Here is a 27,113-nt window from a genome sequence, read left to right as displayed (position 1 = left end):
GCAGCACGAGCACTGACACTCGTGAAATCTACGTCTGACCAGTGTGGCGTGTTTTTATGAAGGATAATATTGAGAAGGTCTGAATTTAAATAAGCATAAGCGAGCTTCCAAATGCACAAATAAGATACAATTTATCCTAGTAAATTACTTGAAAAAACATTCTACTATTCAATTAAATAAGGGTGCTGAAATCAGTTTTTGAGTGAATATAAGCTGTTTGAGACTCAATTATTTGGCTTAAAAAAAATAAATAAAAAAAAACACATAGATAGGGTGCTTTTTAGAAGATGAACAGATTTGAATTAACTGTCTCTTTTGATATATAAAGTACTATTAAAACCAGTCACTTTTGTACTTTTACTTTAGTATTTTAATGGATTACTTTTTTTTTTTCTTTTTTTTTTTTTTTACTTAAGGAATATATGGAGTATGGAAATTAAGTACTTTTTCCACCACTGGCAGGCTCTCAAAGAAACCTTCAGATATTAAGAGTTTTCAAATCCAAAATCTGAATGCATGACCTCTCAACACTGAACACGAAGGTAAATGTGTTGGATTTAAGATCCAATGGCTACATGTGGGGTCAACTTTCTGTGGGTTCAGACCTCACTCCTGGTAACAGAGCTGTACCACCTGCCTACTTCTAAAGAAGAGCTCTTCCTTAAGAATTTGAGACCCTTGTGGGTTCAAACCCCACTCCTGGTAGTGTAGGTTCTGGATTTGAACATATCATGTAGCAGGGGTATTTGAAATGGTTCCAAACCTGAACAGGATGGCTGAGTGTTTAAGGCATTGGACAAAAGATCCAGAGAGTACATACCCCACTCCTGGTAGAGGAAGCTTTGATATCTAACCTGACTTGTCTTCATTCTGAAAGATGATCAAATCACAGCTTTGCTGTCATAGAGCCTTTTAGGCAGAGTTGAGAAGAACTATTCTTCAAGACTCTGAGAGGGTGTTCCTGGTGTGTTGAACACCAATATCTTAAAGCACTGTTTGCAGGGTCTTTTTTTTTTTTTTTCAAGAGGGATTTGAGAGGGAGACTGGTATGTTGCTATGCTGGTCACAATATCAGAAAGCTGCCAACCAGGATGGCTGAGTGGTTAAGGTGTTAAACCCTAAAATCCAGTGGGCACATATCATTGTGGGTTTGAGCCCCACTTCTGGAAGCATAAATTCTGGATTTTAATCTATCACAACTGGAAATACAGAAGCAACATTTTGAAGAAGGGCCTTTGAGGCTAGCAAAGCTAGCAGTGCTTTTTGATAAAGGGTACCTTCAAGAGGGATCTGAGAGGGACATTGGTCTGTTGCTGTGCTGAACACCAGTATCTAAAAGCTGCTAATACCAACCAGGATGGCAGAGTGATTAAGGTGTTGGACTTAAGATCCAATGGACACATTTATGCGTTGGTTTAAACTCCACTCCTGGTAGTTCACACTCTTGTTTCTAACATGTTGTAAGTGGAAATATGGCAGCAAAACTTTTTAGCAGGGCTTTTTAGGCTCTTTTTAAAGAATTTATGAGGATGTACTAGTGTGTCGAAAACCAATAAAGCACAACATGCCAAAGTACATAAATGAAAGTGTATGAACACACATCTGTGAAAACACTATATGTGAAAGCACATCTGAGGCTTTCAAATAGATAGTTAAATTAAAATTCATGCAAAATTATAGAGGCCTCAATTGTGAAGTGTAAGGTTTTTTTTTTTTTTTTTAACAAGGAATTAAACAAACTGAGCTTTTCCCAGTATAAATAAAGATCTCTTCTATCATCTACAGATGAACAGCTATTGTTATGACCGTGCTTTAGAGTAGTGTTGCTTGGTGGTTAACACTCTTGGCTGATAACCCAAAGGTTGCAGGTTCAAAATGCTGTGATTAATGAGCAACCACCAACCAATGTGCCTTTGAGAAAGACCTTGGGTTCTTCCAGGGGTAGTATCCATTTTTTTAAAGGTACTCACTATGGATTAGAAAACAAAAGCTAAGTAAAGAATAATGTAACAGCAAGAAGTATTGCTCCCTTGATTTGACTATTAAAGTGAACTGTTAACTTGAAATGCAAAAAGTCTACTGAGCTCTAGGAGAATATTACATGCAGCAATTGGAGCACATCTCTACATATGGGACGTGTTGTTGTTTTGCTCTAAAACTGGAGGCAAGAAAGGTGGCAGGATCATTTAAGGCAGGAAATGGATTGTTCTAAGGCAGTGTGAGGAACACATCATCCATAATTTAAAAGAAGTAGAGGGCTGTATGTTGCCTTGACAGACTAATTAAAATTTCTCTTCCATGTGGAAAGGAACTCAACACTTTTTATTATCCACATAAAACTGAAGAAAAGCCTCAAGCATTATAAGGGCTTAATTTATCAGTAGAGATATGACATTATTGCGATTAAAACAAGACATGTCATTAATAAATCAATTATTGTTTTATTGTTCATGAAAATGGAGGCGGTGTTGTTTGTGGAATGAAAGATGTTTGCCTAATTATCCTAAATTTGTAATAGCAATGAGTGTTAACAGCAAAGTCTTTTCCCCCAGGGATTGTACACAGATATATTTCATCTGGTGAAGAGGAGAGTAGTTTGTCATTACCAGCAACATCGATCATTCAATTTACCTCTTACATGACTCTCATAGCTTCACTTTCGACATGACGGCGTGACGTTTATGCTCATAAATAAATATTTACATTGTCATTATGCATGTATTAGTACAGCACTGTAAGTGGAGTCAATCTGACATATGTTTATAAACACAAGCTTCATCTGTAACCACCAGACCAGTGGTTCTCAACTGGTTTTGCTTCAGGACCCAGATTTTGCAATGGACATCAAGTGGAGACCCAACACAGTACCAGATTACTTTAACATGTTTGGGTGTAAAGTGTAATGACTCTAGTTTCGTTTGATATGCCACTTTAAAAAATCCATACATTTTTTTTGCTTCAGCGCACTGATAAATATGATGTTGTGACGAGTAGGAGGTCGTGGCCGGGCCGTGATGGAGCACGGCCGGCACTGAATCAGCTGATCAGCAGGAGAGCGAGATAAGGGGCAACCGGAGACGCTGGTTCGAGAGCGAGAGAGATGCACACGGCTGCGTTGCATGTGTGTCTGTTCGTTTATGTTGTTTTAAGTTCATTTACATCATTAAACCTTTATGTTGACTGCTCAGCCGGTTCCCGCCTCCTCCTTGCCCGTCCTTATGCTGTTACAGATGTCCACATATGTGGATTTTGGGACATTATTCTCTCAAAATGTGAAAAAAACATGTTAGTTATTTTGAATAACTTTAAATATTAATAGATTTATGGGTTATTTTGTTTCATTTTAGTATACATTTTGTTATCACTGTACACTATGGTTCTATTCATTAACATTAGTAAATGCATTCCAATATTTACTGTGCACTTTCACATTGAGAATCAATGGGTTCATCCAAAAGCTGAAAAATGTTCCTTTCCGAGGATTTATATGGAGTTAGGATGAAAATAAAGTGCATTCTGAACTGTTCTGAGACCAGTGCAGACAGACAGCACACTGGAGGTTAAGATATTCACTAAATACAGAGCTTTCTATGCAGCTAAGTCCATTCACTCCTAAAATCCGACCAAAAGTTCAGTTTCAGGCTACAGATGAGGTTTGGACCACTCAGCATGTTTGGCAGACATGGGATAATGGGAATCAGTACATATGTAGATTCAGAATTTGTAATGACACATTTTATTTTAACATGGTTGGCAGTGAATGGATGATGCTTATAATTAGAATTATGTATCAGCTTTACAGAAAATCAGCTGTAATGTCTGTAACGTCTCAAAAACATGAATAACCAACACTCCTGGAAACATATTAAATAATTTGATGGAATAAAATCTGACTTTCTTTTATTTGGTATTATTTTAAATTTCAAAACTTATGTGGACATCAATTTTTAGTAAAACTATTTGCTCTAGAATATTATATTTAGATTGTTTATAAGGTGCTACTAGTTACAAATCAAAAAGGGAAATGGAAAATGCACTCAGCAGTCACGCTCGGGTCTCAGGAGGTTAATATAGTCTGGGTTGTATTTTCTAAGAGTTCCTTTTATGGTCTTAGAGTATGAGAGCATTTGCATTTAATTATTTGAATTCACCATTGTTTTTTTTCCCCTGCTGTCCACAACCCTATCAGGACAGACCCACCAGTTGAGAACAACTGCACTAGTCAGTTAATATCTTAAAGAGTTTAAGTTAATGTAATCAACTAAATATGGCTTACTGCACTACCTTATTAAATAATTCCATCAACTTTTTTCACTGTAACTTACCTCCCTGTTCATCCAGCATAACCAAAGTTCTGATACCAGCATCTTTACTCTATTCCATCAAAGAATGGCAGAGCAAGAAAAGAGAGGAAATAACAAACGAATAAGAAAAGCGTAAATAATTGAGTAACATATTTAGGTCAGACATATAACCTGAGAAAAGAACAGCAGGAAATAAAAGAGAATTTGAGCATAGGACAAATTATAGCACACAGTGTTATCACAACCACTGAAATCCTTCAAAAGTGTGTTTAAATGTTTGGCAGGTTATTATAAAGGCAATGAGGTGGCACACAGCAGTGAGCTAAAATTAGTTCATAATTGTAAACAGCACTGAAAGGTACTTTAAAGGTATGAGAGCATGTGTGCGTGCAATATGGCAAGCCGTTCTCTAAGGCACACACAGGTTTTATTGATCTAAACAGAACAGCTGATTATCCTTTTCTGATTCCCACATCGTCTCATTATTTTAACTAGATATGAAGCATGCTTGATCAAGCACTGCTGTGGTACAATATTATCAAACTAAGTACCTACAGGAATCCATTTATAAGCAATGAAACAAAAATTTTGTTAATTTAGCCAAATATGTTTACTTGTCAGTTAATGCTCAGTAAATGACTTTTAAATTATTAGAGTTTTTCTCGCCATTTCATCACGTGGCATAATGCTGTCTGGAAGCATTTTAAATAATATCGGATGCAAGTCCCAGATGTGAAAACAGTTGTTAAGCATTACTGAATCTGATTTCAATCCCTTAACAGGAAACCTCAGATTGTCTTGCTATTTCCCCATGGATGATATATATTGGCCTATTTTTTATATAACCACCAGTCAGTTGACATTAGCTAAGTTCAAAAACCTAGTGAGCTGCCAACCTAGACAGCATTTTATTGCATTGCGACAAGCTCTGTAAAGAAATCTATCCAAGACGGCAGACAGAGTTGAGAGAATGAGAACAATATACAGAAAAGTATAAATAGTCCCACCTAATAAAAAAATGACTTTGTTAAACAGTATTGGTATAGTTGCTGCCTATGTGAGTGTTCCATATTAGCCACTTATGTGGTTCCATTTTGGTTAGGATGCTGCCTTAGAAGGTACCTGCTTATAAAGGCAGTAAATAGCAAGCCATCTCACCAGGCTTTGGAGTGATTGAGTCACTCCATTCCTTTCTTGCTTGTTTTAAAAGGCAATGTGTCATGCCTCCAATTCTGTGACCCTTTATAGAGTGAAGTTATAATTTGATCTTTATAAAAATCCTAGAATATTCAGTATGCAAAGTTGAAAATAAGAAATGTGATTTATACTCGCTGTCACACTAAAACTCAAATCAGGTTTCTGGTGTTTATAATGTCATATATCTAACAGCATCTTTTTTTTTTTAAGAGTGAGTCATCTCCACATGTGGGGTCAGGAGTGTTTGCTCCCTATTAGACACTAGAAAGATTCGTTTTCTCTCCTTTGTCTCAGCGCTGCCCTATCAGTAACACATAGATGGAGTTTTTCTGAAATCATTATTGATTTTTTTTCACAGAGCGGAAACTCAGAGCTATTTTACTGTCTCCATTTCTGACCTTCAGTGGCCATGAAAACAAGCAGTGCACCAAACTATCTGTAAAAAGCCTATTTAGATAGACTGTCTATCTCTTGCACCATCCACATACAATCCAGAAGTGATGAGTTAGAAAATCTCCTAGTGATCAGATCTTTAATCAGCCTGGACCAGAATTCATAATGGTCTAAGCTGGTCTTTTCAGCCGGGTTTATATCATCTGAAGTGAGGATGGGAAATTAACTTTACTGCCCACCATCACAGTGCTACATGCCCAATTTCACCAGCCAAATAACTCACTCTATATATAAAATTGAACAAACGGCCTTTGGTGAAAAAAAGAAAAAAAAAAAAAGAGTGAACAGTTCTCCTTACATTTACACTGTGTTGCAAATGTGTTTCTTCAAGTGCACAACGTTGCTTTTAAGCAACAGCATTTCCTGTCAAATGACAATCAGAGATGTCTTACAGATCGCCTGCCAGAGAGGCTGGCAGATAAGAACCCACATTAAGCTGGTGGCAGGTGTTAATTTCACACCCTGTCTTAAACGTTATGTTGATGTACTTAAAATTCATACAGGGGCGCGTTTCCCAAAAGCATTGTTAGCCAACTATGGTCGCAAGTTCCATCGTTACCAACATAGTTTAACGATTTGGTATTATCCGAAATCATAGTTCCAACCAACATTCGCAAACAGCATCGCAATGTTGTGTGGTTGGAACTACAGCTCTTTACCTGTGGTTAGAAGCATAGTTTCTTGTTAGTTTGCTGTGTGAACATATTTTTACTTCGCTGAGGCTTCTATATCTTCTATTCCATACACCTGTATATCTTTTATTCTGTCAAGACTTTGACCAAGTTTACAATCACTTAAGAAAACATATTATTCCAGGATTTTGTAGAAAATGCATTCAAATGTCACGTAAATGCAAATGCAGCCGTTTAAGGGATAAAAGGCTGTTAAGAGAAAACGCTTTGACACGCACCACTTTTGTCAGAGAACACGGCTTATGTGTCCATGTTAACGCATAAGTGGTGTTTTCGAAGAGTGTGCATGTGCGTATGTGCTCAAATGCGTTGGGAGAACCCCAAAGTTTGATGTAAAGGGAAACCCCACTTTTGCAGCCAATGTATCTGTCACATTTACACAGTGCACACAGCTTTCGGGTCTACAGCAACTTTCACGCATTAAACACTTTTCTGGAGTACGTGTTAATGGGCTATTATAATTTAATATCCATAGTAGTAATTACTCCACCCCCTGCCAAACGTAATTAACGACAGCTCTATATTGTTGAACCAACGTTGTTTGAACGATGGATGTGCGACAGAGTTACTACAGTTTTGGGAAACAGTCGTGACAAGCTAGTTAATTTCTCCAACGATGCATCGTTCTATGGTGGTTATACTGGAAATTAACCCCACAGTGACGGTACTGTTATTGTTTTTTTGCTTTTTGTTAGTGTAGCTGTAATATTACCTCTTCCACCAACTGCAGCATACGCCGTGTACTCTCCAAAGACTGTAGAAAGAAAGATAAACATATTATTACCCAAAAAACTCACAATGGTATGAACAGCCAATCAAATTTGGAGTATTATTTGTGCTGTGTGGTTGTCCATATTGCTATTTGATTCATACAATGTAAAACATATTTTTGTCTTGATGTCCAGTAAAATTATCATCCTTAAAACAAGATAAATTTAATTGTGAAGAGGCTTGTTTTCTGATAAAATATTTTGAATTAAGTTTATTTTTCTTAACTAAAATTATTTTTTCTTAATTATTTAATCATAAATCTAGTCATTAAGACTTATGGTTAAAACAAGAAAATCTGCCAGTATGGTAAGAAAAAAGAAGAAAATAATGAAGCTATAATTTAGCTATAAGTGAATGTATCTTGTTTTGAGGATGATTAGATATTCTGACTAAAATCAAGAACAGTTTTAGAAAGAATTAAGTTTACTGATTAAGATAACTGATTATAACTTTATTTGTTTATTTTGCAGTTTATTTTGGAATGCTATTTGAATATTATTTTTTTTAATTGCACTACAATTGGTACAAGGCCATAATGTTTATATTGTCAGTTCCGACAGCATGTAACAGATGCCTGCCAAGTTCAGACTTGGCTGAATGTACAGCAAAGTCTGTTCCCCCTCCCTTCCTTCCTGTTCCTTCAAAGAAAGCACAAGATAGCATTATCCACTCATGAATATTTAATGCTCCCTCATTCCAGTCCAGCGTGTAAATCCGAGCTGAAGAAATATGACTGCACAGCTCCACAGGACACTCAATAGCAGACTGGCATTAAAGATCGTTATTATGATCTTGATTTTCTATTTAGAAAGCCATTATCAAAAGTCATTCCATCTATCAAATGGAACCATATACCACCTTGTCATTGTGAGGCTTTGAAGGTGAAGTGTGAATTTTTTTTCTCCTTTCCCAGTTTAATATGCAGAGACAACTATAAATAAGCCATTCGTAGGTTGACTTCCCCGAAAAGGCTAAACACTGTGGCTCTCAAGCACTTTCAAAACATCACACTGTTTGTTTGAGCGGCCCAACCATTGCAACATTGGCTCAACCAGTGGACTACTTATAAAAATCAGTTTAGCATTTGAACAAAAGCCTAAACCTAAGTATTACACTTTGATGTGTAACTTGCCCTGCACGTTTGTGTTACAGACATAACCTCAAATCGCCCTGGCAGCTCTCTACAACAACCTTGCATTGTGGTGGGGCACATTTCACAATGGCAAGCGTGAAATCGAGTTATTGCTGCTTGTGGTGCATAAATTACACACTCCACTTTTAGGCAGTATTAAAATACACTAAATTATTTCAGGATTGATTTGGGTCTAAAAAACACTGCCCTCTTCTTATGATATTACAACCCCGTAAAAAATGAAGGACCTGTCAAAGTGATAGTTCACCCAAAAATTTTAATTCTTTCATCATTAACTCACCCACATTTTGTTCCAAATTTGTTTTCTGTGGAACACAAAAGGAGATGTATGTATGGAAAAAGATGCATTAAAAGTGAATGGTGACTGAGGCTAACATTCTGCCTAACATATCTTTTTGTGTTCCATGGCAAAAAGCAAGTCATATCGGTTTGGAACAACATGAGGGTGAGTTAATGATGACATAATTTAAATTTTTTGGGTGAAGTATCCCTTTAATAACGGTCCAGTATGGTACAGAATTCAGATTTCATGTCAACCACCAATCTCAAGTGAACCCGGGTTAACCCTCCCACATGGAATCATGTGTTTGTCAAAGTTCTGATTGTTCTGCAGGAGACCAGTGTGATTAAAGTTCAATCAAAGTCAGAGCAGGACCCCCATTGGGCAGGTGTTGGGAGGGAGGCTATTTCAGTTGGAAATGAGTGCTGTGTGGAGAGCCACTCACTAACAGCCACTGCTTCTGCCTGGTAACCAGGCAGCCTCCCCAGCTCCATGACAAATAGATGAGCAGTCTTAATATAGAGTGGCTTCTTTTTGCACAAAACAAATGTATTAAAGGGATAGTTCATTCAAAAATGAAAATCCTGTATCATTTACTCCCCCTAATGTTGTTCAAAACCCGACTTGTTTTCTCCTGTAGTGCACAAAAGGTAAATTTTTGAAGGATATCTTGGCTGCTCCTTTTCATATAATGAAATTGAAATGAGTCAATGTCAGGATTTTCAATGATAATTACTTATATTTTGGACTTTTTCTCACACAAATCTATCAGATGACTATGAATATAGCGCATTACTCGAATGGACCACTTATATGATACTTTTATGGGGCTTTTTTCTGTAATTCTAGAGCTTGACAGTCCCAGTCCTCATTCACTTTCATTATATTAAAAAAAGAGTGGCCAGAATTTTCTTCGAAAAATTGTTTGTTCCTATTGTTTTCCACAGAAGATAGTAAGTCATATGGGTTTGGAACGACTTGAGGGTGAGTAAATTATGACAGAAATATAATTTTTCAATGTACTTTAACTCTGAGTTCTCTGATGCTCTTTAGATAGCATGATCTGTTTTCTGCTGTAGGGTCTGGACGCATATTAAATCATGGTGTGTTACTCATTTCCTGTTCTCCTTCACACTGGGACATGTCTATTTATACATAGAAACTGTCGTATTTAGGGTTTATTTTTAGACCAGCGCTCCCACGGAGGTTGAAGGTGTACTTACCTCATCGGCCAGCTGATCAGCCCTGGCCTGCATGTCTGTCAGCTCATTGCGCATGTCGGCTTCATCTGCCATGGCTGCTGATGGAGGGATGTGGCGCTTGCCTCTAAATGGGAAGTGTAGCTCTTAATTTGATGGCTAGAAAAAAAGAGGAAAAAAGCTTGTGTTTGATTTAGGCTATGTCAAAAAAGGCACAATAGAGAAACAAACTCCATACAGATCTGGTACAACAGTGCGGAATAAAAGTTAAATAAAATATTCCTAAATGAATAAACAGAATTTATGAGTGACTCCAGTACCGACAGAGCTGTGCATCAAAGGAGCATCTTTGAGAACAAAAATCAAGCAGCAATTTTGTGGCAGTGGATATATTCAGACTCATTCTCAGAAACTGACTAATCAGTTCTTGATAAAAAACTGTGTAATGTATTTAAAGTCAATATGAAATTAAATCTTACTACATGTTTCTGGTCTTATTGTGCACAATTCACCAGTGCACGTTATTTCATAGAAAAAAAGGTCTTTGTAATCTTTGTAATAACTTGCTCCACCTTTAAAATGACTTTCTTTTTCAGCTGTTCTCACGAATCCCTCTTATTTTTTAACTCTTCCCCTCCAACCACCTGTCTGCATTCTGGTATGTAATATCCAGTTTTTTATGATCCAATCAATTCCCTATGGATAAAGACAAGCCCAAAACATTTTCTTGCTGAATATTGCAAAAGTAAAATGGGTTGCGAACACCATTTCATGTTGACTTTACATACAGTATCAATGCAACTATACCTATCACTTACTAGTCACAATTAAAAAGGGTCTTGGTTCCATACGTAAATGCCACACTGAGTATCTTGCAATCATGTATTGTTTTCTCTGAAACTCAAGCACAAAGGTGAAGGATCCAGGCATGATTTTATAATTGAGTGTGAATGTAGAAAAGCATCGGACACTTTTGCGCAAGTAGTTGTGTAATGCTGGCTGCAGCATCATAATGTCTATGCCAAAGATCCTGGCATAATTCCCTTATATTTCTCATCTCCTGGCACAGAAAATCTGCCTACTGTTCCTATCACAGGAACCAGTCAGAGATTTTCCAAAACATGTCAAGAGCTGCTACTTTATCACCATAAAATCTGCATTTTTGTGTTTTTTTAAAATCCAGTTTTCAAGGTAACACCCTTCAATCTTGACTAACATTTTGGTGTTTCTGTATTGGTATACCTGTATTGTTGCACAATAGACAATTTCATAATGATATTCATTGGTTTGGGAAGTGACGTCTTTGTTCCCAGAACATTTCTGCTTAGTTGTTAAACTCATTCAAAACAACAGTGGGAGGTGCTTCTTTCATAGTGACATGAAATTTGGACCATGTCATTCGGTGGCTGGATGCTCCCAGGATGCCCAGAACTAACAAAAATTAAAATGTTTAGATTTCCGCAAAAAGAAAACAAACAAATGGACACACTGGATATGTGCAGTAGTAACAACTTTAAGATTTGAAGCATACATTTTATCAGATGAAGAAATTTTTGCCTGATTGAAAGTTTGATAGAAAGAGTCTAGCTGGCTAGTCAAGTCTCTAAAAGTGACCTTACAGGTCACTCCCATTATAATAAATTAAGCTGTGCAAGTCACACACTGACGGTTTCACTATTTATAATGGGAATGATCAAATATTCCAGACCTTTTCTAATGAGGAAATAATTGTAACCATCTAAACTACAATAAGCTTTCATCACCTCTGTGGTGTAGATGCTCTCAAGTGTCTACAAGATGATGGTGCACAACTGGATAAAGGCTTATTCACACCAAGTTCATTTTTGCGGCGTGAATGTTCATTCTGAATGAGCTTTTGACTCAGAACAATGGATTCCCATGGCGATATTTACAGCGGGTCCAACAAATCATCCGCCGGCAATCCGAAGATTTTATTTTATTTTTTACAGAAAGCAGGTGTTTTGTCTTAATGTACAATATTTAAAATGTATATCACTGTGCATGTTATATTTTCATGAAAATATCACAGAGATTCTGCAGTTTGTTTGCACTGAGCTCGTACTAAAATATCCCATAATATAAACTTTACTTGCAATATTTTACTCTAGACAAACGCTGCTATTTTTATCAAAAGGATAATATAACAAAGCATTCCTTTTCTAACCATACACAAGAAACGCTGAATTCAATACAAATATGCAATTATTTAAATAAAGAAAATACCATGAGCCAGTGTTTTCTTTTATATTATTTTTAATGTTTGAATTAGAATCAGAATGAGCTTTATTGCCAAGTGTTCTCACGTACACAAGGAATTTTTTTTTGGTTACAGGAGAAACAAGTGCCCACAGAACATTACAGTGAGACACAATATAAAACAAGGTAAGAGTATAAATAGACATACAAATAATAGGACATATATTAGAATGGCACATGTGCAAAGTAGGGGTATGTACAGCTATTGAATTAAATATATGAATTTACATATGAACATGAGATATTTATTTACATTATTGCATTATGGGGGAGTCCTGAGGCAGTTTAATTGTTCATGTGGAAAATGGCCTGAGGGTAAAAACTGTTCTTGTGCCTGGATGTCCTGGCGCTGTGCTCTGTAGTGCCGGCCAGAGGGCAACAGTTCAAAGAGGGAGTAGGCAGGGTGTGTGGGGTCCAGAACGATTCTACCTGCACCTTTCCTCACTCTGGAGACGTACAGGTCTTGGAGGGTGGGCAGGAGGGCACCAATAATCCTCTCAGCAGTCCTGACTGTCCATTGTAGTTTCCTTCTGTCTGATTTGGTGGCTGAACCAAACCAGAAAGTTATAGATGTACACAGGACAAACTCAATGATGGCCGAGTAGAACTGTGTCAGCAGCTCCTGTGGCAGGTTGGACTTCCTCAGCTGGCAAAGGAAGTACAACCTCTGCTGATCCTTTTTCACACTGGAGTCTATGTGGGTGTCCCACTTCAGGTCCTGAGAGATGGTAGAGCCCAGGAACCTGAAGGACTCCACTGCTGCCACAGTGCTGTTAAGAATGGTGAGGGGGGAGTGTGGGGGGATTTCTCCTGAAGTCCACTATCATCTCCACTGTTTTGAGTGTGTTCAGCTCAAGGTTGTTGTGACCTGTTTGCTCAGTAAGCAAACTGAAGGGGGTCCAGCAGAGGTCCAGTGATGTCCTTCAGTTGGGCCAACACCAGTCTCTCAAATGATTTCATGACCACAGACGTCAGGGTGACAGGTCTGTAGTCATTAAGTCCTGTGATTTTTGGTTTCTTTGGGACAGGAATAATGACTGAGCATTTGAAGCAGCATGGGACTTCACACTGCTCCAGTGATCTATTGAAGATCTGTGTGAAGATGGGGGCCAGCTGGTTAGCACAGGATCGAAGACAAACTGGTGAGACATCATCTGGGCCTGAAGCTTTCCTCGTCTTTTGTTTCCGAAAGACGCGGCTCACATCATCTTCACAGATCTTAAGTGCAGGTTGAGTAGCAGGAGGGGGGAGAAAGGGGGTTGCAGTTGGTGTTGGTGTTTGTGTGAAGTGAAGGTCAGAGTGGGTGTGGGGTGTGAGACTGGGCCTTTCAAATCTGCAGTAGAACACATTCAGGTCGTCAGCCAGTTGTTGGTCCACCACAGGGATGGGGGTAGGAGTCCTGTAATTTATGAGTTGTTTCATGCCACTCAACACTGATGCAGGGTTGTTAGCTGAAAACTTGTTTTTCAGATTCTCAGAGTATCTTCTTTTAGCCACTCTGATTTCCTTGTTCAGTGTGTTCCTGGCCTGATTGTACAACACTTTATCCCCACCCCTGTAAGCATCCTCTTTGGCCTGACGAAGCTGCCTGAGCTCTGCTGTAAACCACGATTTGTCGTTGTTGAACTTTAAATAAGTCCTAGTAGGAATGCACATATCCTCACAGAAACTGATATATGATGTAACAGTATCTGTGAGCTCATCCAGGTCTGTGGCTGCAGTTTCAAAAACACTCCAATCAGTGCAGTCAAAGCAGGCTTGTAGTTCCAGCTCTTTACAGACCTTACTAGAGGCTTAGCTATGCATCATATTTTATACTATACCTGTAATTCCTAATGTACATTATTTCACGTATTTATATCACTGTACCTTGTGTTATATTATCCAGGCATATATCCAGGCATTATAAAAAGAGAAGTTAGGTTAGGACTGAGGGAATTTATGACAGTGAATGGAGAGAGAGTGAGTCACCCTCATGCTGAAGCAGTATCAGGTAAAATTAATTAACGAAATATGCCAAACTCAGGGCCATAACCACAATAAAATTTGAAGGGGACAAGTGTCCCCCATTAAACAGTTATGGCCAGACTGTCTCCCCCCAATAATTGATATCCTTGTTGCTGTTCTGCTGCAGTCCATTATGTACCGCTGTCTAATTGTCATTAAGCAGGTAAAAACATAATGGTTTAAAAAAGTTTTATTTTTACCGTGCTCAGTAGTCTAATACTGCATCGTCAATGTCATATGAGATAGCCAATCAAATCGATGAACAGAGCAGTTTTCAGCGAATGAGGATTAAGACAAAGCGCGAATGTGTGTATATTGTAAAGGAATTGAATGAATGGGGGGCCTGGGTAGCTCAGCGAGTATTAACGCTGACTACAAACCCTGGAGTCGCAAGTTCGAATCCAGGATGTGCTGAGTGACTCCAGCCAGGTCTCCTAAGCAACCAAATTGGCCCGGTTGCTAGGGAGGGTAGAGTCACATGGGGTAACTGCCTCGTGGTCACGATTAGTGGTTCTCGCTCTCAGTGGGGCACGTGGTAAGTTGTGCGTCGATCACGGAGTGTATCGGTGTCATGTACAACGAGCCACGTGATAAGATGCACAGACTGCCAGTCTCAGAAGTAGAGGCAACTGAGACTTGTCCTCCACCACCCGGATTGAGGTGAGTAACCGCACCACCACGAGGACCTACTAAGTAGTGGGAATTGGGCATTCCAAATTGGGAGAAAAGGGATAAATAAATAAATACACCAAAAAAAAAAAAAAAAAAAAATGAATTGAACGAATGTGGTAATCTGGCAGGCTTTTGAAGTAGCTTTTTAGAATATTCTCTTGACACTGTCTACGAAAATGATCTATATATATAAAATAAATATATATATAAAAAAAAACACAAAGTAGAGCATTGTTATCCCCCTCAGATTAGAACTAGAACATGGTAAATCCTGTGACTTGTGATTCTATAGTGCTTTTAGGTTTTGGCAAGGACAGTGTCATATATTATTAGGTAATAGTTTAAAATCAATTTAAGGCTTTCTAAATAATTTATTTATGTCTTTAATTAATTCTGAATTTTGTACAGCATCTCCTAAGAGTCTTCTTTTAAAATAGACCATTTTATTAAAGACATCTTAACAGTAGTCCATATGACAAGTGTTGTATGGACTACTTTTATGGTATTTTTATAATGATGTTTTTTTCTCTTTGGACCTTGACAGCAGTGCTCAATATGAACTGTTTTTGTATGGAAAAGAGCAGCATTAGGATTCTTGAAGAAACTATTGTTTTAAGATTCTGCTGGGAGGAAAAAACAATGAGGGACAACTTGAGGGCAGTAAATAATTTTGTGTATTTTCTTTTTGCTAGCCAGCTGACACAGTCATGTCATTTTACAGATACATCAATGATGAAAAGAAATTAAAATTATATTCATCTTTTCTTTGAGACAGCACAAAAAAGAAAGAAAAGATGACTGAAACAGGCAAATTGCAGACACAGTGTTTGTCTTGTACTGTGTAAACTTTAAAAATACATGTATCTTTTAAAACCAAAAATTATAACATTTTAGGACTTTATCACATTTCAAGCCTTTATTCAGAAAATTATTGCATTCAGAGCCTTTACTATATTAAAGTACCAAAGAAGACCATTATATATGTGACCTCAACACCCGTGACCCCCCACCTCCAAAATGGTTTGGTCCCCTCCAGTGTTCAAGACATTGGTTACGGCCTTGGCCAAACATCCTGTAAGTAAGGAATTGTCCCATAATTAAGGGGAAAAAATTCCGTTCCACATGAAATCCAATACGCGATGCCGTTTGTGGTGTATTTTAGCGTCACACACACATTTAGAGAGAAATGGACCTGAAACACACACGCCTTTCACGTGAGTTGTGTGAGATATCGGATGTTGCTTTACACGTATGCTACACTTGACAGAAACAGCTGGGGGAAAGATCAATGACAATTAGTGTGTGCTTTCTGTCAGAAGCAAGATAATTCTGTCAAAATCATATAGCATTTGAGTGCATGTTAACTGTTTCCCACCACTGGGATTTTAAAACACCAGTAAACACACCTATTCATGAAATGACATTACATTTGACTGCATATGTCAGAGCTCGTTCTGGAAGAGAGAGAGCGGTAAGAAAAACTGCATTACTACATTAATTCAAAATAAAAGTAGTATAGTTAAAACACTTAACATGATATTCTGACATTTCCCTTATGATAAACACTGTTTACTGCTAATACAACGGCACTAATCCAATGAGAAATACACTATTTTCATGTTAAGCCTTTCCCCTCCCTTTCTCTCTTCTTCCTGGTCGTTATATTAAAGCATTTTTCATTTTAAGTTTAGTAGGGGACGTTCACACTGAAAGCGTTTTTGTGTCCGTCTGAGCTATTTTTCAATGTTAAGCAGCATCTCGTGCAGGAACGCCTGTAAATATGGATCATTCCTACAATTATTTGACATTTAAGTCCTCATTACAAGTGTGTGTGGTACTTATATTGTTTAATTTCACCCGACTACAATTTTGATGGGCTTGTTAAAAAGAATAAAGACTTTTTATAATGTTACACACTTCTGTGGGCTTAAAAGTTACATTTTAAATAATTGAAATCCTTTTCTATCGCACTGTGTCACTTCCTTATGTCCCAAAAACTGCAAGTCAAACATCTTTGGCAAAAATAAATGCTAAATCATTGGATTTCTATTTTTCCCCACATACAGTTAAGAGTTTAGTATTTAGCATTCATAACATGTATTCATGTTTAGTAAATGTGTAATTTTAACACTGATAATGGAGGTTTTTTGTGTGTCCCTTGATTTATTGCGCACCCTGTTATGTCATGATTCCATGACCTTTCATTGAAAATATATGTTAGGAAATGACATCACACACACCCATTCTGCTAAATTAATTTGAGTTATTTGAAGTTTATAACTCTGTTTTATTTATGTTTTCCTTTATTTTATGTGTTCAAGCATAACATATCCACCCTATTATGGGAAGATATATGGGAAATTCATATAATTTGAAAATTAAAATATACAGTGTTTATGTTAATAGAAATAAAATCATAAATATTAGTTTACAAATATGTTTCCTAGATATCAATCACAGACCATGTAATGGCTCATTTATCCACCCTGAATGTCCACTCTGTTAATGTCCACCCTGATGCTGCCCATTTAACTGGATGGACATCTGAATTTTTTAGTAATTTAGCTTGACCAGTATGACTAATACAATCTTTAATATGTCCCTGTAATGATGAAACATGAAGAAACTTGTAAAAGTAGGTTTTATTTTTCAAATGTTTCAAAGCCGGAATGTCAAATGCCGAATTGTAGGAATGACCCATTTACGATATGTACAGAGTTGCAGTTACGCCGCTCTCTATACGCAGATTATGCAGTCTACAGTAACAGTAAAGTACAGTCAATAGTAACAGACATGATAAATGAAATATAAATAAATAGAACCAGAAACAGCATTCCAAAACCATTTCTTTCTTAACCTAATTTTCAAGACACCTTTTTTCTGGTTGGATGGTGCCAAGAAAACATGAGTACCAGCCCATGTAATGTAACTTTAATCAAGTGTAAGTTGGCATCAATCTGTTGAAACTGCTGCTGGTGCTCCCTGTCATTTAAGCATTTCCTCCTGTGCCAACTGCAATAGGCTGTAGACCTCTGGTTTGCCATCTTCTCCCTTGCTGCTCTATCTTTCTCTCTCTCTCTCTCTCCACCAATAACAAGAGGTCCAGGGAAAATATGTGTAATTAACTCATCCATTTCTCTATTATAAGATAATTAAATTAAAGTATCACATTCATTCAGACTGTCAAGTCGAAGGTCCAGTGATTTCTGGTATGTGGCCACACCAATGAGACTGGTCCTTCTCTTGTGACTTTCCTCCGTTTTCCAGATTTAACTTTGCAGATGTTTTTTAAGATTACAATTTTTGCATGGTGGACTATAAAAGAGAAAAATAAACAAACAAAACAAACAAAAAAAAAACATAGCTTTATACTGAAAAAAGGAACCGAGCCATTTCTAGGCACCAGAACATCAAAGAGACTTGGAGGTGGGCTCTTTTGACTTGGACCAGTAAGAAATCACCTACCAACCAACCATAGCACCTGAATAGCATTGAGCTAAAAACCACTCTGAACACCTTAGCAATCGTCTAGCAATGCCCTGGCATTGTGGAAAATAGGAAATATAAGGTGCGCACCATATCGCATAATTCTGCACTATTCTGCCCCATTTTGTATTGTGGTGCAAGTAGTATTCTTACACTGAAAATGCAAGGAAAATTAGAATACTACGAGTACCCGAATGATGTACATTCAACTGAAAAAATTAATTATGGAATGTTGGACACTTCATGCACTCAATGGTTGCAGTTTGCCATATGTAGTGTAAGGGGCGGAGTTACCTGACCATGATGCTGGCCTGACAAAACAATGGTAATTAATGGTGAATGTGACAACTAGTGAAACTTATGTGTTAACAGCACCTTACAAACATGAATTGAATGCTTTACCATCACCCCATGCAGTGTGAATATGTACATTATTTAAGATATAAGTGTCGGACTGAGATTGGCTAATGCGCTAAAGCTAGCGGCAACACATCGCCTGCAGCTGAAAAATGGTGAATGCTTCTAAAAAACATTAGTATTTCATTTGGGACAATACTACATGTTGAAAATCCATACACTAGATGGCAAGTGCATAGTGTTTAGTGTGTCATTTGGGACATGCCATGTCTCTCACTTTCTTCATCACACCAGAAAGCCTCAAAAGTAATTGTCAGGACTCCACAAGTGCCAGTTATCTTTTGTAGACAGAGCAATATAAAACTGAAAACTAACAAAAGCGATCTATAGGCTATAGGCCATATAGGAAAATCTCTACCTCTTTTTTTAAACAGTGCTCACTGACAGCTTAAGGACGCAAGTTCATAACATACATTACATAAAAATGATTGCTCAAAAACCAAAAATCTCCATTTTAAAGCGGCCCAAAAGCCAAAAGCAAAGTTTGTCATAATTTTTTACGAATGTGTGAGGACGTGGAGGTCAAGGCCATGATGTGCTATCAGGACCGGTTTCTTTGTTGCAGAGGCAGAACTGTACCGTTGGGTTAGAGCAGTGAGTTCATAACTATTTTTGCTTCAGTGACTTGCCAGATATTTAAAGTTTCATGGGCATAAAACACAGCGTGGAGTGCAGAGCATGAAAAATGTATTACACATTTATTCTTTGTTCTTGTGTAAGTGAAGTTTAATTAGAAAGACGGCTTCGATGGAAAATAATTGTGGACATGTTGTTTGTTGAATTCGTCACAACACAACATCAACAATCGTACACACACTCCCTAGAGAGGGTGCCATCACGGTGCGTTTTGTTCATTTTGCAGAACACTTCAGTCCAGTAAAAAACAAAATTGTTTAAAATATTAATTTAATGAACCACTGACATTTCACTTTCATCACTGTGACCTACATTAGAAGACTTGCTGTCCATCCCTTTGGCCCCAGGAAAGAAAAACACTACTTGCTGGTTATTGAAAGAACTCTTGTTGAATTCATTTTCGGTGAGTTCATGATTTTATAAAACAGCAGCAACCGCAATAACATAAAAGACACAAATACTTAATAAACAGTTGATTTCTTTTTAATAATTATTGGAATAAAAAAGAGCATGGCATTAGCATGCCAAGAGGGTTCGATTCCCAAGGAACACACAAACTATAAATTGACTACATTGAATGCACTGCAAGTGTCTGCCAAATGTAAATGTGTTAATATAGAATGTGCTGTCACAGGTGTGTGATTATAGACATTTTTCAAAGGCTTTTAATGCAGCTTATTCAATCAGATTTGAAGTCGTATCAATTTAAAGACACAAATGTTCAATGAACAGCTAAATTTACTTTTTAATAATTATCAGAATATACAATTCTTTCGCCAAATGTTAAAGTTTATGCTGCAGTTGCTAAGCAACATAGCAATACTAGGGGTATTAATGTCGAGTTTGTGGTCACAGATGTGCGATTATAGTCATCTTACCAATGCTCTGAATGCTACTGGGAATTGAACCCATGACCTTTCCGTGGTTAGCAGCATTAATTTCTTCAAGCATTCCACAAAATTCATTAAGCATTATAGAAGATCTGATAATATTGAGTGGGGTAGTTCTTCAAAAGTCATAAAAAAGTGTTTTCACAACACTCACAAATTGAAACTGTTCTGAGACTAGTGCAGACTGAAACAAAACTGGAGGTTAAGTGCAGCCAAGTTCATTCACTCCTAAAATCCGGTCAGAAGTTCAGTTTCAGGCTGTAGATGATGTTTGGACCACTCAACATGTCTGGCATGGGACAATGGAAATCAGTACATAGATTCACAATTTCTCAAACAAAATTGTATTTTAACATGATTAGCAGTGATTGGATGATACTGGACATTACTTTGAATCTGATTTTTTATGCCAATTTCTGATGTAATGTCTTTAATGTTTCAAAAACACGAATAACCAACACTCCTGGAAACAAAATAAACAATTTGATTAAAAAAAATCTGACTTTCTATAGCTTGATATTATTTAAAATTTCATAATTTAGTCGCGCTGTCCACATATTGTATGCGGACATAAATTTTTAGGAAAACTATTTTGACTAAAACATTTTTTTTTTAAATTTTTTAATCTAAGGGGCTATCAGTAGGATAAAAGCAATTTTGAAACATCCAAAACAAGCAGGCAGGATTGAGAAGAACGCTGACATAATTTATCTCAAGTAGTGCAATGGAAACTGTGTCTTCTTCAGGTGATAAACAAGAAAATACAGGTCTAGTTACAATGTTAATCTCAGCGATCTCAGTCTCCCTCTCTGTCTCTTTCTCCATTACTAGCTCTTCGAAGCCGACCTAATTCAGTATTCCATTAATAATGGACTATTTGTCAGATAAGGATCAGGAGCATGAGCTTTCTTATTGATGAGCATTTTTCTCCAGCGTTTTCTCTATGATCCACATCCATGTGTATGGCCAATTCATTGTTCCTCAAGGACGTGGCCTATCCTCTTGACCGGCTGAGTTAATCCACACCCAGAGAAAAACACTATGTTGCCACCCAAACATGGCAGCTATGGGCGGTCTTTCATCCTGATGGTCTACAGCCCTGGACTGTGTTTCAGACAGATTTTTGGCAAGAAGTGACTCAATGTTGCATGAACTCTATCGAATTTTTTTTATTTTTTTAAGAATGTTGGATCGTACCTGAGCAATATGACATGATCTTTAAGCATGTATTAAGCTCACATGGTGAAGGACAAGAAAATAGTAAGAAAGCTATTTTGGATGGTGCTGTGAATCATTTACTGTGACGCATTGCACTAGCAACACCAAGATCATGAGTTCAATTCCCATAAGAAACACACAAATACCTTGGATATCTTGAATGCACTGTAAATCGCTTGGATAAAATGGGTAAATGTGCTATACCTGAATCCGTTTTAGCAATTTATTTAAAAAATGTGCTACTTTACAAAACTACAAAGCATTTTCTAGTAGTTAAAATGTTCATCATGGAGATACTTTGCAATTAAGGACATACAAACCTTTCTTGAAACCTCTAAATCATTCACAATAAGATATAATATAATAATAAGGAAATAGCAGGAAATATTGTGCAATACATAAGGATGAGGATGCTGTGACAATGCATTTGTTTGTATGAACAAACCAGACAAACAAACCATTATATAAAGACATGTGCAGTTCATTTCTCTGTTTAGCATGCAAAAGATCATTTCGTTCAGCCCTTGGGCCAGCGTTGAGTTGTGCATCCAGCCTTGACATGAAGGTTAAACACAAGGTTGATATATTGCAACTTTGACAACCTAGAACCAAGTCTGTTGAACTCAGGTTACATAGAAAACAGGAAAAGCGGTCCATGATATACAATGTGCCATCTTTTGATTAATAATTTTGGAGTAAATACCTTTTCATATTCTTAAGTGAGAATTAAGGGAACCATCATATATAGTCACATTGGGCCTCATTCATGAAAATTTCGTAAATACATGAGTAAATTCGGAGTAATTTACGCATAAAATGGACCTTTATGAAAACTTTCCACCGGATTCACAAATGCTTTGTACTCCCCAGATTTGTTAGTAAAACATATGTTAGTGAATTCCAAACATTCGTAAAGAGGGGGCGAGAGCACGTTCATTCACAATTATCATAATCCACGCACAAGAAAACGCCATATAAGGAAGGCACTAGACTCGCTAGTAAATGCTTTTAACATCTATGTGGAACAGTAATGAAATCATTTTTATGAATGAAGTGCATTCACATCATAAATCTGTGATTTAGCAAGCACAATCGCTTTAAAAAAGTGAGGACTTAATGTCATTGCATGTTTTTGCTGTCATATGATGCTCTTTTGTGAATCAAATAGTTCAAGAAGTCAATAAAAATGGTTTGACATGAATGTAAAAGATGTCCAGTTCACCACGGAAGGAGGATGTTCACCAACATTAACCTTCTCTGGTTTAGTTTATAGCGCATCGGCAGCATTCTTTGTGAAACTTCTCAGGTAAATCATGACGTAACAGTGATATATTTGCAGCTGAAAGAATCTTTAGAGAAATGAATAGAATGCCAAACTGAGAATAGACACCAAGGATGGCAGCAAAGTATTTTTATGCCCCAAAAAGTCACTGGCCTTCATACAAACTATGGGTGAGTAAACCACTGGGCGTTTCTTATGTGAGTGGACTAACTTGCTGTTCAGTGTCTCAACTGTCCGAGGAAGCTGGGTGCCATTTTTGTTTCTTTTTACGTTGGCTCCGCCTAGCGGCTGTAGTTTGTTTTGTGGCATGACATTCCAAGAAACTTTTGCATTGACGGAAGAACGCTTTTACACTGAAGTTCCCAGCCAGATTGACAATGGACACTATGGATGACCGCAAAATATCTACATGCTCACATAAAGGACGTCTTTTATAAAGTTGTCGGTCTGAGTAAGTCATGATGTATTTTTTTTATGCGGCCTCCGAGTGAATTTGACTTGATCATCCGAGGAACCGGGATGCCTATTTTGTTTCTTTATGTGCTAGCTCTGCCTAGCGGCTGGAGTTTGTTCTGTTGAATAATACTCCTTTGGGTCAGCTGTGGATGAATCTGATCGTTCTTTGTGCTTGCACCTCCTGTTGGCGGGAGTTTGTTTTGTGGAGTATTTTTAAGGGACATTGGAATGAATATGTCATCTGCTGCACTCATAACAGCCGGCTCACTGAACACTTGTCTGTCTGTCTGAGGAAACTGAACGGCTTTATATCAGCTGGAGTTTGATTTGTGGAGGAACACACCTTCAAGACAGTTTTGTAAATTAATCTACACGTTCTTTGTGTTTATTCTGCCTAGTGGCTGGAGTTTGTTTTACAAAGTATTTTCTGTTATGTAATTTTGCCTCACAAAACCTGTGCAGAAGCACCGGACTTGAGCAATCCGATGGCAGAGTTGTCGCGGGGGTTCTCGCATGCGTTCATGGACCTTCTGAGTTTAGAGGGATTGACGGCGGTTGGCACTGTCGTGCGCGGGGTTAATGCGCACGTTTTTCTTATTTCTGTTTGTTTTGTTCAGGGTTTGATTGTTGCATTAATGGGAAATGTGGTCTGTATAATCTTGCTTTTGACACACAATTTTTTTTTTTATTATATCAATATGTCAGTTGTTAATATGAGTGGATTGTCTCTCTCCACATGGAATATCAATGGATTGGGGCACCCCATAAAAAGAAGCAAGGTTATTTATTTTCTTAAGCGTAAGAAATATGATTTCTTCAAGAAACGCATCTTTCCCCACAGGAAGCTGACAAAATTTGGAAGATATGGGGTGGACATGTTTTCTTTAGTGTTGGCTCAAGTAAGAGCAGGGGGGTCATTATATTGATAAATAAACATCTACATCTACAATTTCTCAAACAGATTAAAGATAAAATAGGAAGAGTCATTATTGTTTTAGCAGACATTCAGGGGCAAAGATTGATTTTGGCTAATATTTATGCACCTAACTCTGATGATCAGAGCTTTTTTATAGATCTTGAGGGGATGTTGCAAACCGCTAGCTAATGGGAAATGTCAAATCAATTTATTGATGGACTCAATCCTTGATCATAGTGAAGAAAAAGTGTGTAAGCCCCCTAGAGCAACATTGACGCTTCACTGGATGTGTAAAAATCTTGGTCTTGCAGATATCTGGCAACTTTTGAACCCATCTGGTAGGGATTATACATTTTTTTCATCAGTTCATAAGATTTATTCTAGAATAGATTTTTTTTTTTTTATCTAAATCCCTCAATTCATCTGTTGTTGACAGCTCAATTGGAAACATCTTAGTCTCAGATCACGCCCTGGTGAGTTTAGAGATGTTGCCACATACAGAGAAAAATAAATCATATAGTTGGCGTTTTAATGTGTCCCTTTTGCAAAATCCTGATTTCCAACAAATGTTAAAGACTGAAATTAATGTTTATATGGAGACCAACTGGTCCTCAGTATCCACTGTGGGCATGGCTTGGGAGGCACTTAAGGCCGTTCTTAGGGGTCAGATCATACAGTATGCCTCATTCATCAAAAAATCCAAAGCACGAGAACTCGTGGAGTTAGAAGATAATATTAAAAGTGCAGAGGCAGAGCTGAAGCGCCGAATGTCATCTGATGGCTTCAGAGAGTTGACCCGACTGAAATATAGATATAATACTATTTTGTCACGGAAAGTGGAGTTTTGGTTGTTCAGGGCAAGACAGTCATACTTTGAATCGGGGGAAAAAGCAGGGAAGCTTCTGGCTAGATATATAAAACAGAGAGAGTCTTTTTCTACCATTCCCTCAGTGAAATCTGCTGGTGGTGAAATTTTTACCTCAGCCATTGATATTAATAATGCTTTTAAAGAGCACTATCTTGATCTCTATAGTTCCACATCTTTGTCTACTGATGAATATATTAGAAAATTTGTGGAACCATTAGAACTTCCTCAATTGACGACTGAGCAAAAAAATTATCTTGAATCTGAAATAACCTTGGAGGAGCTTGACAAGGTAATTAAGGCCTTGCCTTCAGGCAAAGCTCCGGGGCCAGATGGTTTTGCCGCTGAATTTTTTAGATCTCATGCTACAGAACTGGCTCCACTTTTGCTAAAAGTTTATACAGAATTATTAAAGAATGGAAAGCTTCCCCCAACCATGACACAAGCCCAGATCAGTCTGATCCTTAAAAAGGACAAAGATCCAAGCGAGTGTAAGAGTTACCGTCCAATTTCCCTGATCCAGCTAGATGTAAAAATACTGTCAAAAATTTTGGCTAATCGATTAAGTTAAGTTATGACATCTCTTATACATATAGATCAGGTGGTGACAACATTAGGTGTTTCATCAATATCATGTGGTCAGTGGCGAATGAACAGACTCCGGTCGCTGCCATCTCACTTGACGGCGAGTAGGCGTTTGATATGGTAGAATGGGATTATCTTTTTAAGATTTTGGAAATATACGGGTTCGGGAGTACATTTATTGGTTGGATTAAGTTACTTTATAGATATCCTGTAGCGGCGGTACAAACAAATGGATTAATTTCAGATTATTTTTCTTTGAATAGGGGCACTCATCAGGGTTGCCCTCTTTCCCCATTATTGTTCTGTCTTGCCCTGGAACCATTAGCAGCTGCGATAAGAAAGGAGGAGGACTTTCCAGGGGTGGTGGCGGGAGGTGTGGCGTATAAGTTTTTGCTTTACGCAGATGATATTTTATTATTTGTCTCTGACCCTACTAGATCTATGCCTTGCCTCCACAGAATTATTAATTCCTTTTCTAAGTTTTCAGGATACAAAGTCAATTGGTCTAAATCCGAAGCTTTGGCTTTAACAGCGTACTGCCCAGCGACGGCTTTCCAGCCGGGCGCTTTCCAGTGGCCCAAACAGGGCATTTTATTCCCAGCAAATTTGTCTGATTTAGTTAGAGTTAATTTTGACCCCTTAATAAAACGGTTTTCGAGCGATGTGGGCAGGTGGGCTTCATTGCATTTATCTATGATCGGGAAAGTTAATGTTATTAAAATGAATTGTACTCCAAAATTCAACTACCTGCTACAGTCTCTCCCTATAGATTTCCCCCTCTCTTATTTCAAGCAATCTGACAACATAGCGAAGTCCTTCATTTGGAATGGTAAGTGTCCCAAATTACATTTCAATAAGTTTACATAGGCCGATTGACAAAGGTGGGCTAGGCCTACCCAAGATTTTATTTTATTATTATGCATGTGGTCTAAGACATTTGGCTCATTGGCTGCTTCCACCTGAGAGAGCCCCTCCCTGGTTCTGTATAGAACAGGAATTTCTTGCCCCTATTTCACCATTGCAGGGCCTTTCTATCAAATTAATCGGAGAAATTAAGTTACATCCCGTTATCTCGCATTTGAACTCGGTATGGACAAAGGTGTCCAGAGTGTTTAATTCAGACATTTATTGAAATGTTGCCTCGAGCATATGGCTGAACCCCAAATCATGCATCAACAAGTCCCCTTTTTGCTGGTCAGAATGGATAGGGAGGGGGGTTACTACACTCGGCGACCTATATGAGAGTGGAGTGCTGAGATCCTTTCAAAATTTGGTTAAACTTTTTGGGATTCCCAGATCTCAGTTCTGTAAGTATTTACAGTTGCGCCACCTGATTTGTACTGTTTTTGGGTGTGGT

At 37.7% G+C, this 27,113-nt stretch overlaps 1 protein-coding gene across 1 annotated transcript in view; it reads right to left on the bottom strand.

Moving 5' to 3' along the window:
• The window catches only part of LOC127455624 (synaptosomal-associated protein 25-B), a 56,853-nt gene that overhangs the window by 13,521 nt on the left and 16,219 nt on the right, over nucleotides 1-27,113 (bottom strand). Inside the window, exons 2-4 of the mRNA XM_051723677.1 lie at nucleotides 10,074-10,208; nucleotides 7,359-7,400; nucleotides 4,326-4,374 (exon numbers count right to left, since the gene is read on the bottom strand). Of these exons, the coding sequence (XP_051579637.1) occupies nucleotides 4,326-4,374; nucleotides 7,359-7,400; nucleotides 10,074-10,145 (163 nt within the window). The 5' untranslated portion in view covers nucleotides 10,146-10,208. The remainder of the gene's footprint in view (nucleotides 1-4,325; nucleotides 4,375-7,358; nucleotides 7,401-10,073; nucleotides 10,209-27,113) is intronic.

Source organism: Myxocyprinus asiaticus, chromosome 17 (genome assembly GCF_019703515.2).
Source record: "Myxocyprinus asiaticus isolate MX2 ecotype Aquarium Trade chromosome 17, UBuf_Myxa_2, whole genome shotgun sequence".
Lineage (NCBI taxonomy): Eukaryota > Metazoa > Chordata > Actinopteri > Cypriniformes > Catostomidae > Myxocyprinus > Myxocyprinus asiaticus.
The sequence above is the reverse complement of the archived record's forward strand: the minus strand, read 5'-3'. Positions and strand labels throughout refer to the sequence as shown.